The following is a 14,267-nucleotide window of genomic DNA, read 5'->3' as shown; positions in this document are numbered from 1 at the left end:
TATAAACATACCACTGGAAGCTTGAATGGTCCAACACTCTTTGCTATTGCCATGCATGCTGATGATGTTGTGTCCCCTATAATGGCTTGCACCTCAGCTTGCTTTGTGCAGGGCCCTTCAACAGAGGTTTTCTCATGCCCATTAGCAAGAGCCATAGCTGATCGAACGCCTACTGCCACAGAGCCACATGTATCATAGATCTTGTAGCCTAATGAGACCCCAGGCAGCAAGCTGGAGCTGTTATTAATTTCCTCTATAGCGAAGAGCATGGACTGTGCATACTGGAAGTCTCTGAAATTAAGACTGGGGTGGGGGTGGGGATCTAAAAAATTATCAGATCATACAAACAAAAATCTATGATATATTTTTTCTCAAGTTTTGCTTACCTGACACACTTCAGTGGAGGTGGGGTAACTGAATATGTTAGCTGTCTGACCTCCCAGCTGCTATGGAATGAGAAAACCCCTCCAAGTATGATGTCTCCATCTTTCCATAACGGAGGGTATGCAGGCTCTCCACGCAGAGTACAGAAAGTCTCATTAGCTTTAGAGAAAGTCATGATGGCCATTACCAGATGCAGTAGTGCAACAAGTGGCTCCATTCACCCACTGAATATACTGTATATTGATTTATGTCACAGATTTGTCAGCTCTAATACAGGTATTTTAGGTTTTTATAGAAACGAAAGATAATCTATTGGGGAATGACACAGGTGGACCTCACTTGAAGGAGGTGCCACACTCTGACGTGATCAGAGAACTCTTTGTACAGGTACTTTTGCAACTGTGTGTGTGCTCTCATTTTATTTTATTTTTACTTTTTAACTATTTTTATTTGAACACAATATTTACAAAATACAACCCATCAGGCAATATAGATTTCACTTTCTAAATGCAAAAACAGTCAACTGCTAAAATGTAACACAATTTAATGTAAAATGTATTCACTTTCCTAGAATGCAAGAGAAGTATTTGCTGGATTAGGGTTAGGGGTTAGCATTGTATTTTGCATTAAATCAAGTTAAATCTGTTTTGTTAGATGGATTGTATTTTGCATGAATTATTTCCAACATTAATAAGTAAGGTATAATGGGCACTCAACTGGTCATTATCACACAAAAAACCCTGACAGGGTGATCAGGACTCCAACACATAGTGGAGTCGTCTTATATCGCCCTGAAGGGGTTTATTTTGCAATAATGACCAGCTGACTGTACATTATCCTCTTAATACATGGCTACTTAACAAATAAATAAATACATGTACATGAAATTTTGGGTCTCATACACTAACCATGCGTAAAAATGTATTTGTGTGTAAAATCTGTGTATGGAATCATGAAATCATGATTTATCAATATTTTCACACTAAAATGTATTCTAAATTTATAAAAGAATCACATAAGGAAAAATCACATACTCCCAGTGTCCTTATAAGCATGGAATAAACACAAAATTAATGAAATTATGCACGCTAATATATATATATATATATATATATATATATATATATATATATATATATATATATATATATATACAGTACTGTGCAAACATTTTAGGCACTTGTGAAAAATGTTGCATAGCGAGGATGTCTTCAAAAATAATGCCATAAATAGTTTTCATTTATCAATTAACATCATACAAAGTCCAGTAAACATAAAAAAGCTAAATCAATATATGGTGTGGCCACCTTTGCCTTTAAAACAGCCCCAATTTTCCTAGGTACACATGGACACACTTTTTCTTGGTTGTTGGCAGATAGGATGTACCAAGCTTCTTGGAGAATTCACCACAGTTCTTCTGTCTATTTAGGCTGTCTCAATTGCTTCTGTCTCTTCATGTAATCCCTCGTCTGACTCGATGTTCAGTGGGGGGCTCTGTGGGGCAATGCCATCTCTTGCAGAGTGCCCTGTTCTTCTATTCTAATCTTTTCTATTTGCAAACGTAATGTTTGGGAGTCTAAAATGTATTTTTCCTATTGACACACTATTCACGCTCATGATGGTGCCGCGGATGGCCGCCTCGGTGTGGAGCGCTCCTATTGTTTTGTTGTTTTTGTTTGTTTGTCCTGTGTTTAGTAATCTTTTTCCAGTCAGTTTTACCAGAGACAAACTGCTGAACATTCGACAGCTCATACAGTCAGTCTTTTCCCGGTTTTTGAATATTCAGATGTTTTGCTGGACATTTTAGTTGGAGGCGCGGCTTTGTTGTTCAGGAGACTCAGGCGAGGGAGACGAGCCAGTGTGCTGGTCAAACTCCGTCGGCGCGGCTTTCAAACTGCCGAGCATTCATCTTGCAAATCTCCGCTCTCTTCCTAACAAAACGGACGAACTACATCTCCTCACCCGCACAAACAAGGACTTTTCAACCTCTGCTGCCTTGTGCTTCACAGAAACCTGGCTGAGTGAAGCCATTGCGGACAGCGCATTACATCTGCCGGGCTTTCAGCTGTTCAGAGCGGATCGCATCACGGATTTAATGGGGAAAACGAGAGGCGGTGGAACATGCTTTTACATCAATGAAAGTTGGTGTACAGATGTAACAACGTTAAAGAGGATGTGCTGTCCTAATTTGGAAGCACTCTTTATTAACTGTAAGCCCTTCTACTCCCCGCGGGAGTTTTCCTCATTTATTCTGGTGAGTGTGTATATCGTGCCAAACACGTGTGTGAACACAGTGTTGCAACAGCTGGCTGATCAAATCACAGACACGGAACAACAATACCCTGACTCAGTTATTATTATTCTTGGGGATTTTAACAAAGCAAATCTCACACGTGAACTGCCCAAATACAAACAGCACATTACATGCCCCACCAGAGACAGGAACATACTGGATCATTGCTACACAACAATAAAGGATGCATATTGCTCTGTCCCTAGAGCAGCTTTGGGACTCTCTGATCACTGTCTGGTTCATCTTCTTCCAACCTACAAGCAGAAATTAAAATCAACCAAGCCAATAGCAAGGACTGTAAAGAGATGGACCAATGAAGCAGAGCGGGATCTAAAAGCCTGCTTCGATTGCACGGATTGTAGTGTTTTTGAGGCTGCAGCCACAGACCTGGATGAGCTCACAGATACTGTTACATCATATATCAGTTTCTGTGAGGATATGTGCATTCCAACTAGAACTTATTTAAAGTTCAACAACAACAAACCGTGGTTTACAGCAGATCTCATGTAGCTTCGTCAGGCCAAAGAGGATGCTTACAGGGGTGGGGATAAAGTCTTGTACAAACAGGCCAGGAACACACTGAGCAAGAAAATCAGAGTGTTTTCAGCTAACGACCCAGCATCAGTGTGGAGTGGCATGAAACAACTCACAAATTACAGGACTCGTACCCCCAACCCTGTGGTGGACCAACAACTGGCTGATGACATGAATGTGTTCTACTGCAGATTTGAAAGGCCCAATCTCACACCCCACACCCACTCTGACCTTCACTTCACACAAACACCAACACCTCCTGCAACCCCCCTCCTGCTACTCAACCTGCACTTAAGATCTGTGAAGATGATGTGAGCCGCATCTTTCGGAAACAAAAGACAAGGAAAGCTTCAGGCCCAGATGGCGTCTAACCAGCGTGTCTTTGATCCTGTGCTAACCAGCTGGCCCCCATCTTCACACAGATCTTCAATAGATCACTGGAGCAGTGTGAAGTCCCATGCTGCTTCAAATGCTCAATCATTATTCCTGTCCCAAAGAAACCAAAAATCACAGGACTTAATGACTACAGACCTGTCGCCCTCACGTCTGTGGTCATGAAATCATTTGAGAGACTGGTGTTGGCCCACCTGAAGTACATCACTGGACCCTTTCTAGATCCTCTTCAATTTGCTTATCGAGCAAACAGGTCTGTGGATGATGCAGTCAACATGGGATTGCATCATATCCTGCAATACTGTATATGGACAGACCAGGGACATATTCAAGTATTCTTTTGGTGGACTTCAGTTCGGCTTTCATCACCATCATCCCAGCTATACTCCAGAATAAATTACACCAACTCTCTGTTCCCATGTTTATCTGTCAGTGGATTACAAGCTTTCTGACGGACAGACAGCAGCTTGTGAGATAGGGGGAACTCACTTCCAGCACCTGTACAATCAGCACTGGTGCCCCCCAGAGATGCGTGCTCTCCCCACTACTCTTCTCCCTCTACACCAATGACTGCATCGCCAAGGACCCCTCTGTCAAGCTCCTGAAGTTTGCAGATGACACTACTGTCATCGGCCTCATCCGAGATGTCGATGAGTCTGCATACAGAAGGGAGGTTGAACAGCTGGCTGTCTGGTGCAGTCAAAACAACCTTGAGCTGAACACGCTCAAAACGGTACAGATGATTGTGGACTTTAGGAGGAACACCCCAACACTGACCCCCCTCACCATTCTAAACAGCACTGTGGCAGCAGTGGAGTCATTCAGGTACCTGGGCACGACCATCTCACAGGATCTGAAGTGGGAGACACACATTGACTCCATTGTGAAAAAGGCCCAGCAGAGGTTGTACTTCCTTCGCCAGCTGAGGAAGTTCAACCTGCCACAGGCACTGCTGACACAGTTCTACTCAGCAGTCATTGAGTCTGTCCTCTGCACTTCAATAACTGTCTGGTTTGGTTCAGCTATGAAATCAGACATCAGAAGACTACAAAGGACAGTTCGGACTGCTGAGAGGATTATTGGTTGCCCCCTGCCCCCCCTTCAAGAACTATACACATCCAGAGTGAGGAAAAAGGCTGGAAAAATCACTCTGGACCCCACTCACCCTGCCCATTACCTTTCTGAACTGTTGCCTTCTGGCTGACACTTCAGAGCTCTGAGCACCAGAACCGTCATGCACAGGAACAGTTTTTTCCCTCAGGCTATCCATCTCATGAACAGTTAAATTGCCCCATTGAGCAATAATTATGTGCAATACACAGTTTAGTCTTTTTTATATTTATCCAACACATCCAACCTCTTCTGCCATTTCATTCCTCTGAAAAAAACAAAAATAAATAAAACATTTGCACTGTACATAACAGATTTGTATTTGCACTGTACATAACAGATAACAGATTTGTATTAGATTGCACTACGTATATATGTGTGTGTATGTACGTATGTGTATAACTATTTTTTTTTATTTATTATTATTTATGTCTTGCTGCTGTTTTTGTATTGTTTTTGTATTGTTGTACACTGGAAGCTCCTGTCACCAAGACAAATTCCTTGTATGTGTACGTATACTTGGCAATAAAGCTGATTCTAATTCTAAAGCTGAAGATATAACCATCTTAAGACAAATGTTTTTGTGAAACATCTTAAGTGCCTAAAACTTTTGCACCGTACTGTATATATATATATATATATATATATATATATATATATATATATACACACACATATATATATATATATATATATATATATATATATATATATATATATATATATATATATATATATATACACACTACCGGTCAAAATTTTTGAAACACATGACCGAAATGTTTCCCATGATCTTAAAAATCTTTTGATCTGAAGGCGTATGCTTAAATGTTTGAAATTAGCTTTGTAGACAAAAATATAATTGTGCCACCATATTAATTTATTTCATTATAAATCTAAAATGTAATAATAATAAAAAATAAAAAAAAACTTTTTTGAAATTGATGACTTGGACCAAATAATAAAGAAAAGCAGCCAATAAGTGCCCAGCATATAGATGGGAACTCCTTCAATACTGTTTAAAAAGCATCCCAGGGTGATACCTCAAGAAGTTGGTTGAGAAAATGTCAAGAGTACATTTATGATAATTCTAAGCAAAAGGTGACTACTTTGAAGATGCTAAAATATAACACAGTTTTGATTTATTTTGGATTTTGTTTAGTCACAACATAATTTCCATAGTTCCATTTATGTTATTCCATAGTTTTAATGACTTTACTATTATTCTAAAATGTGAAAAAAAAAAAATAATAATAAAGAATGAGTAAGTGTTTCAAAACTTTTGACCAGTAGTGTATATACTGTATATACAGTTGAAGTCAGAAGTTTACATACACCTTTTAAACTTTTTAAACTCAGTTTTTCACAATTCCTGACATTTAATCGTAGAAAACATTCCCTGTCTTAGGATCACTACATTATTTTAAGAATGTGAAATGTCAGACTAATAGTAGAGAGAATGATTTATTTAAGCTTTTATTTCTTTCATCACATTCCCAGTGGGTCAGAAGTTTACATGCACTTTGTTAGTATTTGTTAGCATCGCCTTTAAATTTTGTAACTTTGGTCAAACTTTTTGGGTAGTCTTCCACAAGCTTCTCACAATAAGTTGCTGGAATTTTGACCCATTCCTCCAGACAGAACTGGTATAACTGAGTCAGGTTTGTAGGCCTCCTTGCTCACACATGATTTTTCAGTTCTGCCCACAAATGTTCTATCAGATTGAGGTCAGGGCTTTGTGATGGCCACTCCAAAACCTTAAGCCATTTTTCCACAAATTTGGAGGTATGCTTGGGGTCATTGTCCATTTGAAAGACCCATTTGTGACCAAGCTTTAACTTCCTGGCTGTTGTCTTGAGATGTTGCTTCAATATATCATAATATATTAATTTTCCTTCCTCATGATGCCATCTATTTTGTGAATTGCACCAGTCCCTCCTGCAGCAAAGCACCCCCACAACATGATGCTGCCACCCCCATGCTTCATGGTTGGGATGGTGTTCTTCGGCTTGCAAGCCTCACCCTTTTTCCTCCAAACATAATGATGGTCATTATGGCCAAACAATTACATTTTTGTTTCATTAGACCAGAGGACATTTATCCAAAAAGTAAGAAGCACTTGCCAAAACTGTAGTCTGTTTTTTTAATGGTGGTTTTGGAGCAGTGGCTTCTTCCTTGCTGAGCAACCTTTCAGGTTATGTCAATATAGGACTCGTTTTACTGTGGATATAGATACTTGTCTACCTGTTTCCTCCAGCATCTTCACAAGGTCCTTTGCTGTTGTTCTGGGATTGATTTGCGCTTTTCATACCAAACTACATTCATCTCTAAGAGACAGAATTCATCTCCATCCTGAGCGGTATGATGACTGCATGGTCCCATGGTGTTTATACTTGCATACTGTTGTTTTTACAGATGAACGTGGTACATTCAGGCATTTGGAAATTGCTCCCAAGGATGAACCAGACTTGTGGAGGTCCACAATTTTTTTTCCGAGGTCTTGGCTGATTTCTTTACATTTCCCCATGATGTCAAGCAAAGAGGCACTGAGTTTGAAGGTAGTCCTTAAGCCTAACATTTATAGGTTACAAAAAAAAAAAAAAAAAAAAAATACAAAAACCAAACCAACAAGAAAACAGACTGAGGTAACAAGAACAGACTGGAACGCATAAAACAATCTGGCACAGGACAGAACATGAGAGGAGCTTAAATAGGGAATGGTAATGGAAAGCAGGTGCCGCAGATAATGAGCAGGGTGGAGTAATGAGCATTTGTCAGGGCAACAGAGCTAGTGTTCTCTATATGGCACCTGAAAACACAAGAAGAAGAGGGTGAAACAAAGAAATAAGCACACACAAGAAACAAACAGGCAGAGAAGACTCCCATGATCCTACCACAGCATGAATAAACAAAGACAAAAGTGGCAGAACCTTGACAGATATAGTTATCTTTTTCTAAAAAAAAAAAAAAAATCTATAAAAAATGGCTTAGATATTAATAACCATATTGTAATGTCTATTTTTGTATAACCCACTCAGTGAATTAAATGTATCAATTAAAACTACTCCCTCCTATATAATTTTATCTTTATTTGGATCTTGACAAACAGTCAAAGTAAAAAAAATAAAAGAATAATAATATAAAAATTGGGCTGTAAAGCAGTTTGAGATGTTTGACTTCCTCCATAGTGCTTTAAAGTAAAAAAGTAGAATTCAAATGGGTCACGTCTGGACTGCCCTCTGTCTGTCTGTGTTGGTTGTGTTGTTTTGTGTTTTAGCACATGGCTTCGTGTTTGTTTGTGTCAGACATGTGCTTCCCTTACTTCGTCTCCTCGGTTCCCCTTGTCACACCTCCTTATCTAGTTCCTGTTGTGTTAACTGTCGTCACCCGTTCCTCATGTGTTTTTCCCTCTATATATTGTGTACTGTATATATTATTCTTCCCTCTTGTCTTTGTCAGATCATTTTGTGAGTTTAGTGTCTCCAGTCGGTTCATGTTTACTTCAGTTGGTCTTGTATTTGCTTATGTTTGGTTACTAATTTTCTTTCATTCTTGTTTTTGTTATTTTTCTCCATTTTCATTTATTGAAAATAAAGCTCACTGATTTGCCATCCTGCATTTTGGTTCTACTACCAGTCATGACATAACAGTCTGACCTGATCTGGACCCAACAGGAATAAGTTTTTTTAGTCGGTGAGGGGATATGCGCTGTAATTTCTGGTGCTGTCTTGGGTCCTACATTTCAATCTGACTTGCTTTATAGATCTTTGTACAGCAGATCTGGTGGGGGGGGGGGGCTATCCAAGACCATTATCCTGGCTATTAAGTGGGATGAATTCATCTCAGCCTGTGTGGAGTCACATTCTTCTCCCCAGCCCGAGGAAAAAGATACCTCCTCACTGGCAGTCGATGCCATGGGCGCACTTCCCAATACTTGGAGGAGGAAGAGATGCTCCGCAGCTAACCGCCCAGAGGCGGCTGAGCCCGCTGCTGACCACCCAGATATGGCTGAGTCTGCTGCTGACCACTCGGAGGTGGCCGGGCCCACAGGCAACCACCAGGAGCCGGCCAAGTCAGCAGCAGTTCTTCCCACCACCCTCGAGGAAGAGGAGGAGGACTAGACATGTCCCTGTGCCCGGGTCCACTGCAGCTCCCCTGGAGGGGTCAGAGTTGGCTGCAACTCCCCTGGAGGGATCCGGATTAGTTGCAGCTCTCCTGGCGGATGCCAATGCCCCATCCAACTCTCTTGTCACCAAGTCTGACCCTTCGCAGTGTCTGACCTGCCCCCTGCGGCCACTGGTGAGTCTGTCCAGTTCCTTGCGGCTGCCGACGAGTCTGTCACTTCTCCAGCTGCTGCCACTGACCCTGTTCTGTCCCCAGTGGTCACCACCAACCCTGTACATTTCCCAGCGCAGACAACAAACCCTATTCTCTTGCAGCCGCTGGGGTCAGACCATGCCCTGTGGCCACCAACAACAAACCCTTCTCCTCTGTGGCCAGCAAGTCAGTCCCTTCTCCTGCGGCTGGCATGCCAGTTCCTTCCCCTCTGGTTGCCAACAGTCCCACCATCTCTCTAGTGGCTGCTGAGTTAGTCCTTATGCCAGCGGCTGCTGACAACCCCACCATGTCTCCAGTGGCTGCCTAGTTAATCCTTATACCAGCAGCCATCAAGGAACCCACCATCTCTCGAATGGCTGCCAAGTCTGTTCTTACCACAGCCGCTTTGACCACGCTCTCGTCTGGGTCTCCCAAATCTTCGCCCTGGTCTTCTGGCTCACCCTGGTCTTCTGGTCCTCTGCTGACTCAGCCCTGGTTTTCTGGTTCGCCCTGGTCTCTGCGTCCTCCGCCTGCTCCGCCTTGGTCCCCCGATCATCCACCATCTCCGCCTTGGTCTCCTGGTCATCCACCGGGTCCATCTAAAGGCCTCAATATACTTCTGGAGAAGTTCTTATTCGTTCTTCTTTCAGGAGTAAAAAGAAGTTCTAAACAACCGAGCAATGGTATACTGTTTGTGAACATTCAGACAGTCCACACACCGCTGTGGGAGGTGTTTAAAGGAGCATCTAAAAATTATGACGATACATGTAAAACCTTAACTAATGTGACATTAAAATGTGTTATCAATGACTTTATGCCTCATTCTATGAGTAGAATTCACACTAGACCAGTAAAAGAAGCTGTTTTAACCACTCGATGATGATTTAAAGTAATATGCCGTAGAAAATGTTTAATTTGTCTTGTTTACATTTTGAATTCATGGCGCTAATGTGCTAACACGCTATAATATGCGCCGGTTACACTCTGTTATTGTAATTTATGATGACACTGATACTGCTGCAAAGATCAGTGTATAAACATGTTAATGTGCAGAATAAAGACAAAAGAATCATAATAGGCTTACTTTGGGCAGATGTGTAAATGCTTTCACTGCAGATGGCACATGAGTGAATGGGCACTTGAGAGCATTTGAGTAGATTTGATTCATTTTGTAGACTAATTAAACACACAAAAAAAATCACATGACATGGTCTTGAAATTTTTTTCTACATGAATGATCGTACAGAGGTAGGTCTATTTGCTCCAGCTCATTAATAACTGTACACGTCGGTGTGTTCTTGTTGACTGATTTTGACTGACTGAACGACATAAACAGAATCAGTTATCACCATCAAGGTAGGTGGAGCTCCAGGTCACACCTAACAATGACATGGACCAATGGCAGTAAGAAGGTGTTTAGTAGTTAGTTAGAAGTTTTGCTAAAAGTTCGCCCAGGTGAGCTGTTACGAACCACCAAAATGAACACAAAAACACCTTCTTTTTGGACATATTTTGTTCTAAATGACATCATATCTGTTTGTTCTTTGATTTTGTATGAAGGATATTTGGGCCTTTTGCCACCTGCTTGTCCGCCGGATCTGCCTTGGTCTCCTGGTTGCCCACCATCTCAGCCTTGGTCTCCTAATCTTCCCCCAGTTCCTTTATGGTCTCCAGCTCCATCAGCACTTGCATGCACGCAACAATCACGTGAAACACGACGAGGGTATCAGATGAGAAGCATATTTAGAAAGCGAGGTGAATGTCTTTGAATTTGTTTCGGCGGCCCAACATTTCGCTTAGGTGGCCTCCAAAAATGGTCAGTGCCTGAAAAACATGTTGAATGCTCACATTTAAAATCTCAAAATAATTATTTTATCTGGCTGCCATTCAGTCTCAAGTGTGCCTGGCTGCAGATTGCTAAACATCCAGGTCCTTCACAGTCTCTATCGCAATATCTAGGAGCTTCAGTTAATGTTCACATTAACCATCAGAATGGGGAAAAATGTGATCTCAGTGATTTTGACATTGGCATGATTGTTGGTGCCAGACAGGCTGGTTTGAGTATTTCTGTAACTGATGATCTCCTAAGATTTTCACGCTCAACAGTCTCAAGAGTTTACTCAGAATGGTACCAAAAGAAAAAACTTCCAGTGAGCGGCAGTTCTGTGGATGGAAACACCTTGTTTATGAGAGGTCAATGGAGAATGGCCAGACTGGTACGAGCTGACTGAAAAGCTAAGGTAACTCAGATAACCACTCTGTACAATTGTAGTTAGCAGAATAGCATCTCAGAATGCAAAACACATCGAACCTTGAGGCGGATGGGCTACAACAGCAGAAGACCACATCGGGCACTTTATTAGGACCATAGTGTTCCTAATAAAGTGCTTACTGAGTGTATATACATATTTTATATGGTCTTATGTGTATTCTTATTTCAAAGAAACAAAAATATGTGTGTTATAGCTCGAGCTGGGTTCTCGTTCTGCAAGTGCGCGCTCAGTGATAGAGTGCACAAACAATGTACTAAGCGTTGGATGTGCTATGATGCAGATGGTGGAATGCTCCCTTACAACCCAGAAAAGTTTTGTCAGATGACCTTATTTTGTACTAAGGCACGGGAGTTTCTTTACCTTATAACAGTGCTCGAAGATACAATTTTTGTCCTGTTCGATAAACAATCAGGCAAAGTGGCAAATGAGAACTGCCATGGATTTATTTCCACTTGAAGCACTGCCTTATGGACCACATGCACAGTTTGAACCTGTGCACGATGAGGCACAGATAAATGCTACTGCACAAGCAGCGCTCCAATGAAGCCTTCAGTCCATCCAACGTCTACAGTTTATAAAATAATAAAAAAATTGTAATAATGTGCTGCGCTGTTTAGTGTGATGTTTTTGGGCCTTTTGCTTCGGCCTCATCTTTCTATAGACATTTGCAACTCTACAGGTGTGGTGGTGCTGAAAGCCCTAATATGGAGATGGTTTGGGCATGTTTTGTGCAAATGACTAATTTCCGGTTCCTTCATTTAGAATAATCTGGATTAATTGACATTAGAACAAGGGTAAAAACAAATTAACATGTGTACACACTTACTGTAAATCTGTTGGGATTTTTTTGTGAGAACTTTTCCTGTGCATAGAAGTATGCAAAATCCATGCAGTTATTAACCTCCTGAGACCCAAGTGTGACTGCTCTGTGCATTTTCTATTCCCCTTTTTTATTTGCCCCTAAGAAACATAAAAAAAAAAAAAAAAAAAATTAAAAAAAAAAATTAAACCAAATAGTTTTCCTAAAAATGTATGTCCACATACACGGACAGTGGGATTAAGTTATGACATTTTTAATAATACCAAGCTATAGAAAGTCAGATTTTCTTTTTTTTTTTTTTTGTATCAAATTGTTTATGTTTCCAGGAGTGTTGGTTATTCATGTTATTGAGACGTTACAGACATTACATCAGAAATTAGCATGAATAATTCTGATTCAAAGAAATGGCCAGCATCATCCAATCACTGCCAACCATGTTAAATTAAAATTTTGCATGACAAATTCTGAGTCTATGTACTTATTACCGGACCAGATGTACTGACCGGATGTTAGGATTGAAAGCAATTGACTTCATGGAAAGATATAAGATGCTCCTTTGCTCCCTAATTAAGGAATGACTTAATCTCCAGTGTGCTGTCTGTCTGCACTGGTCTCAGAACAGTTTGAAATGCACCTTATTTTCATCCTAACTCCTTATACAGCCTATGAACGCAAACCAGCTTTTGGATGCCTCCATTGATTCTTAATACGATAATGCACAGTGAATATAGGATATTATAAGGAAAATGAGCCTATAGTCCACATACGTGGTCATTGTGTTTAACAGCGTGCCATTTCGCGATTTATTGATTAAATTTTTAAAATGCCATATCAGATGATACTAGAGACTCTACTCTTTTGACTCAAACATGTTTAATGTAAAAACTTAATGGGATTTCTTACCAGATGTAGTTTCGTTGCTGTTTCTCCCAAAGACAAACTCAGCTGAGATTGGCCCCATGTTGTTTGTCACATAACTTGGTGCTTTGAAAGTTTAACACTTTAATGACAGCCTAGAGTCTCCTGAACTGAGATCAGTCAATTTAAATTAAATTAAATTATGCATAACCTATAGTGAAGCCAAAACGTAATGTCCACACATTGTTTTGATTGAGGAAATCGGTTACCTGGGACTAGGGTCAGTTATACATTAGTACAGTTTTGCTTTCATTTAACAAAAGTATTTGATCATAGACCATTGCCTTGTAATAAGTTCTAATTATTTCATAAATATAACCCTAAAAAAGGTTTGTGGTTGGTGCGGCTTACGATTTCAGACGGTCCCTTACCACACCATCCACAGTTTTAGCTTGTTTTAGCACAATGTGTGGACTTTTCAGATGGTCCCTTAGCCACAATAGCAAAATTTTACAATGAATGTTAGGTTAAATTAATGATTTTGAATGATTTTGCTGTGACACCATTGGACCAGCTTAAATACAGGTCACAGGGACAAAACCAGTCTTGATTCGATACTGGATGCATCATTTCATCTTTAATTATGGGACGATCCCGTATTTCATCTTTAATTACGGGACGGTCCCGTATTTTACAGGACGGTTGGCAACCCTAGCTTTTTTTGCTCACTAATCCAGTTCACGTCATGTCCTGATGCCATTTCCCTCTCTACCTCCACTTTCCCATTTGCCTCAATTTTCCTGTGCATTAAAGAAAAAAAGAAAGAAATAAAAAAAATTAATTATTATTTTTATTATTATTATTATTATTATTATTATAAAGGTGCATTAAGTAGCATTTATGTTTTGCAGGCTCTTACAAATCATTAGAATCTCGGGTGCCCCCATTAGCTCTGCAACTCCCATGGCCGTAGGTTGACCAGTGTGCAACAAGGGGATGTTCTCTGGAAAATGTGTTTGATTGTAAGTTTGTCTGAATGTAAGTTTGTGTGTATTTATTAACTCACTCAGTGATTAACCTACTTTAGAGTATGTAGAAAAAAGACAGCTTTTTGTAGGCCACTGATATGGCTGGAGTCTTAATCTCATGTGAATGTCATTCAATTGTAACATATTTGTTTCAAAAGTGTATTAATTTTGAATGGTGTACATCTTTTATTTGCAATGAAAAAAATACAAATATTAGTATATACATGCTTGTTTTTTTATTTAAGTACCACTTAGTT

The 14,267-nt window shown here is 40.2% G+C and overlaps 1 protein-coding gene across 1 annotated transcript in view; it reads right to left on the bottom strand.

Annotated features, from left to right (window-relative positions):
• The window catches only part of LOC127455844 (uncharacterized), a 38,121-nt gene extending 37,520 nt beyond the window's left edge, over positions 1–601 (bottom strand). Inside the window, 2 exon segments of the mRNA XM_051723992.1 lie at positions 12–303; positions 387–601. Coding sequence (XP_051579952.1) covers positions 12–303; positions 387–601 — 507 coding nt within the window.
• Positions 602–14,267: the final 13,666 nt, after the last annotated feature.

The sequence above is a fragment of the Myxocyprinus asiaticus genome, chromosome 18 (genome assembly GCF_019703515.2).
Source record: "Myxocyprinus asiaticus isolate MX2 ecotype Aquarium Trade chromosome 18, UBuf_Myxa_2, whole genome shotgun sequence".
In the NCBI taxonomy this organism is placed as follows: Eukaryota; Metazoa; Chordata; class Actinopteri; order Cypriniformes; family Catostomidae; genus Myxocyprinus; species Myxocyprinus asiaticus.
Note: the sequence above shows the minus strand (reverse complement) of the source record. Positions and strands in the feature narration are given on the sequence as shown.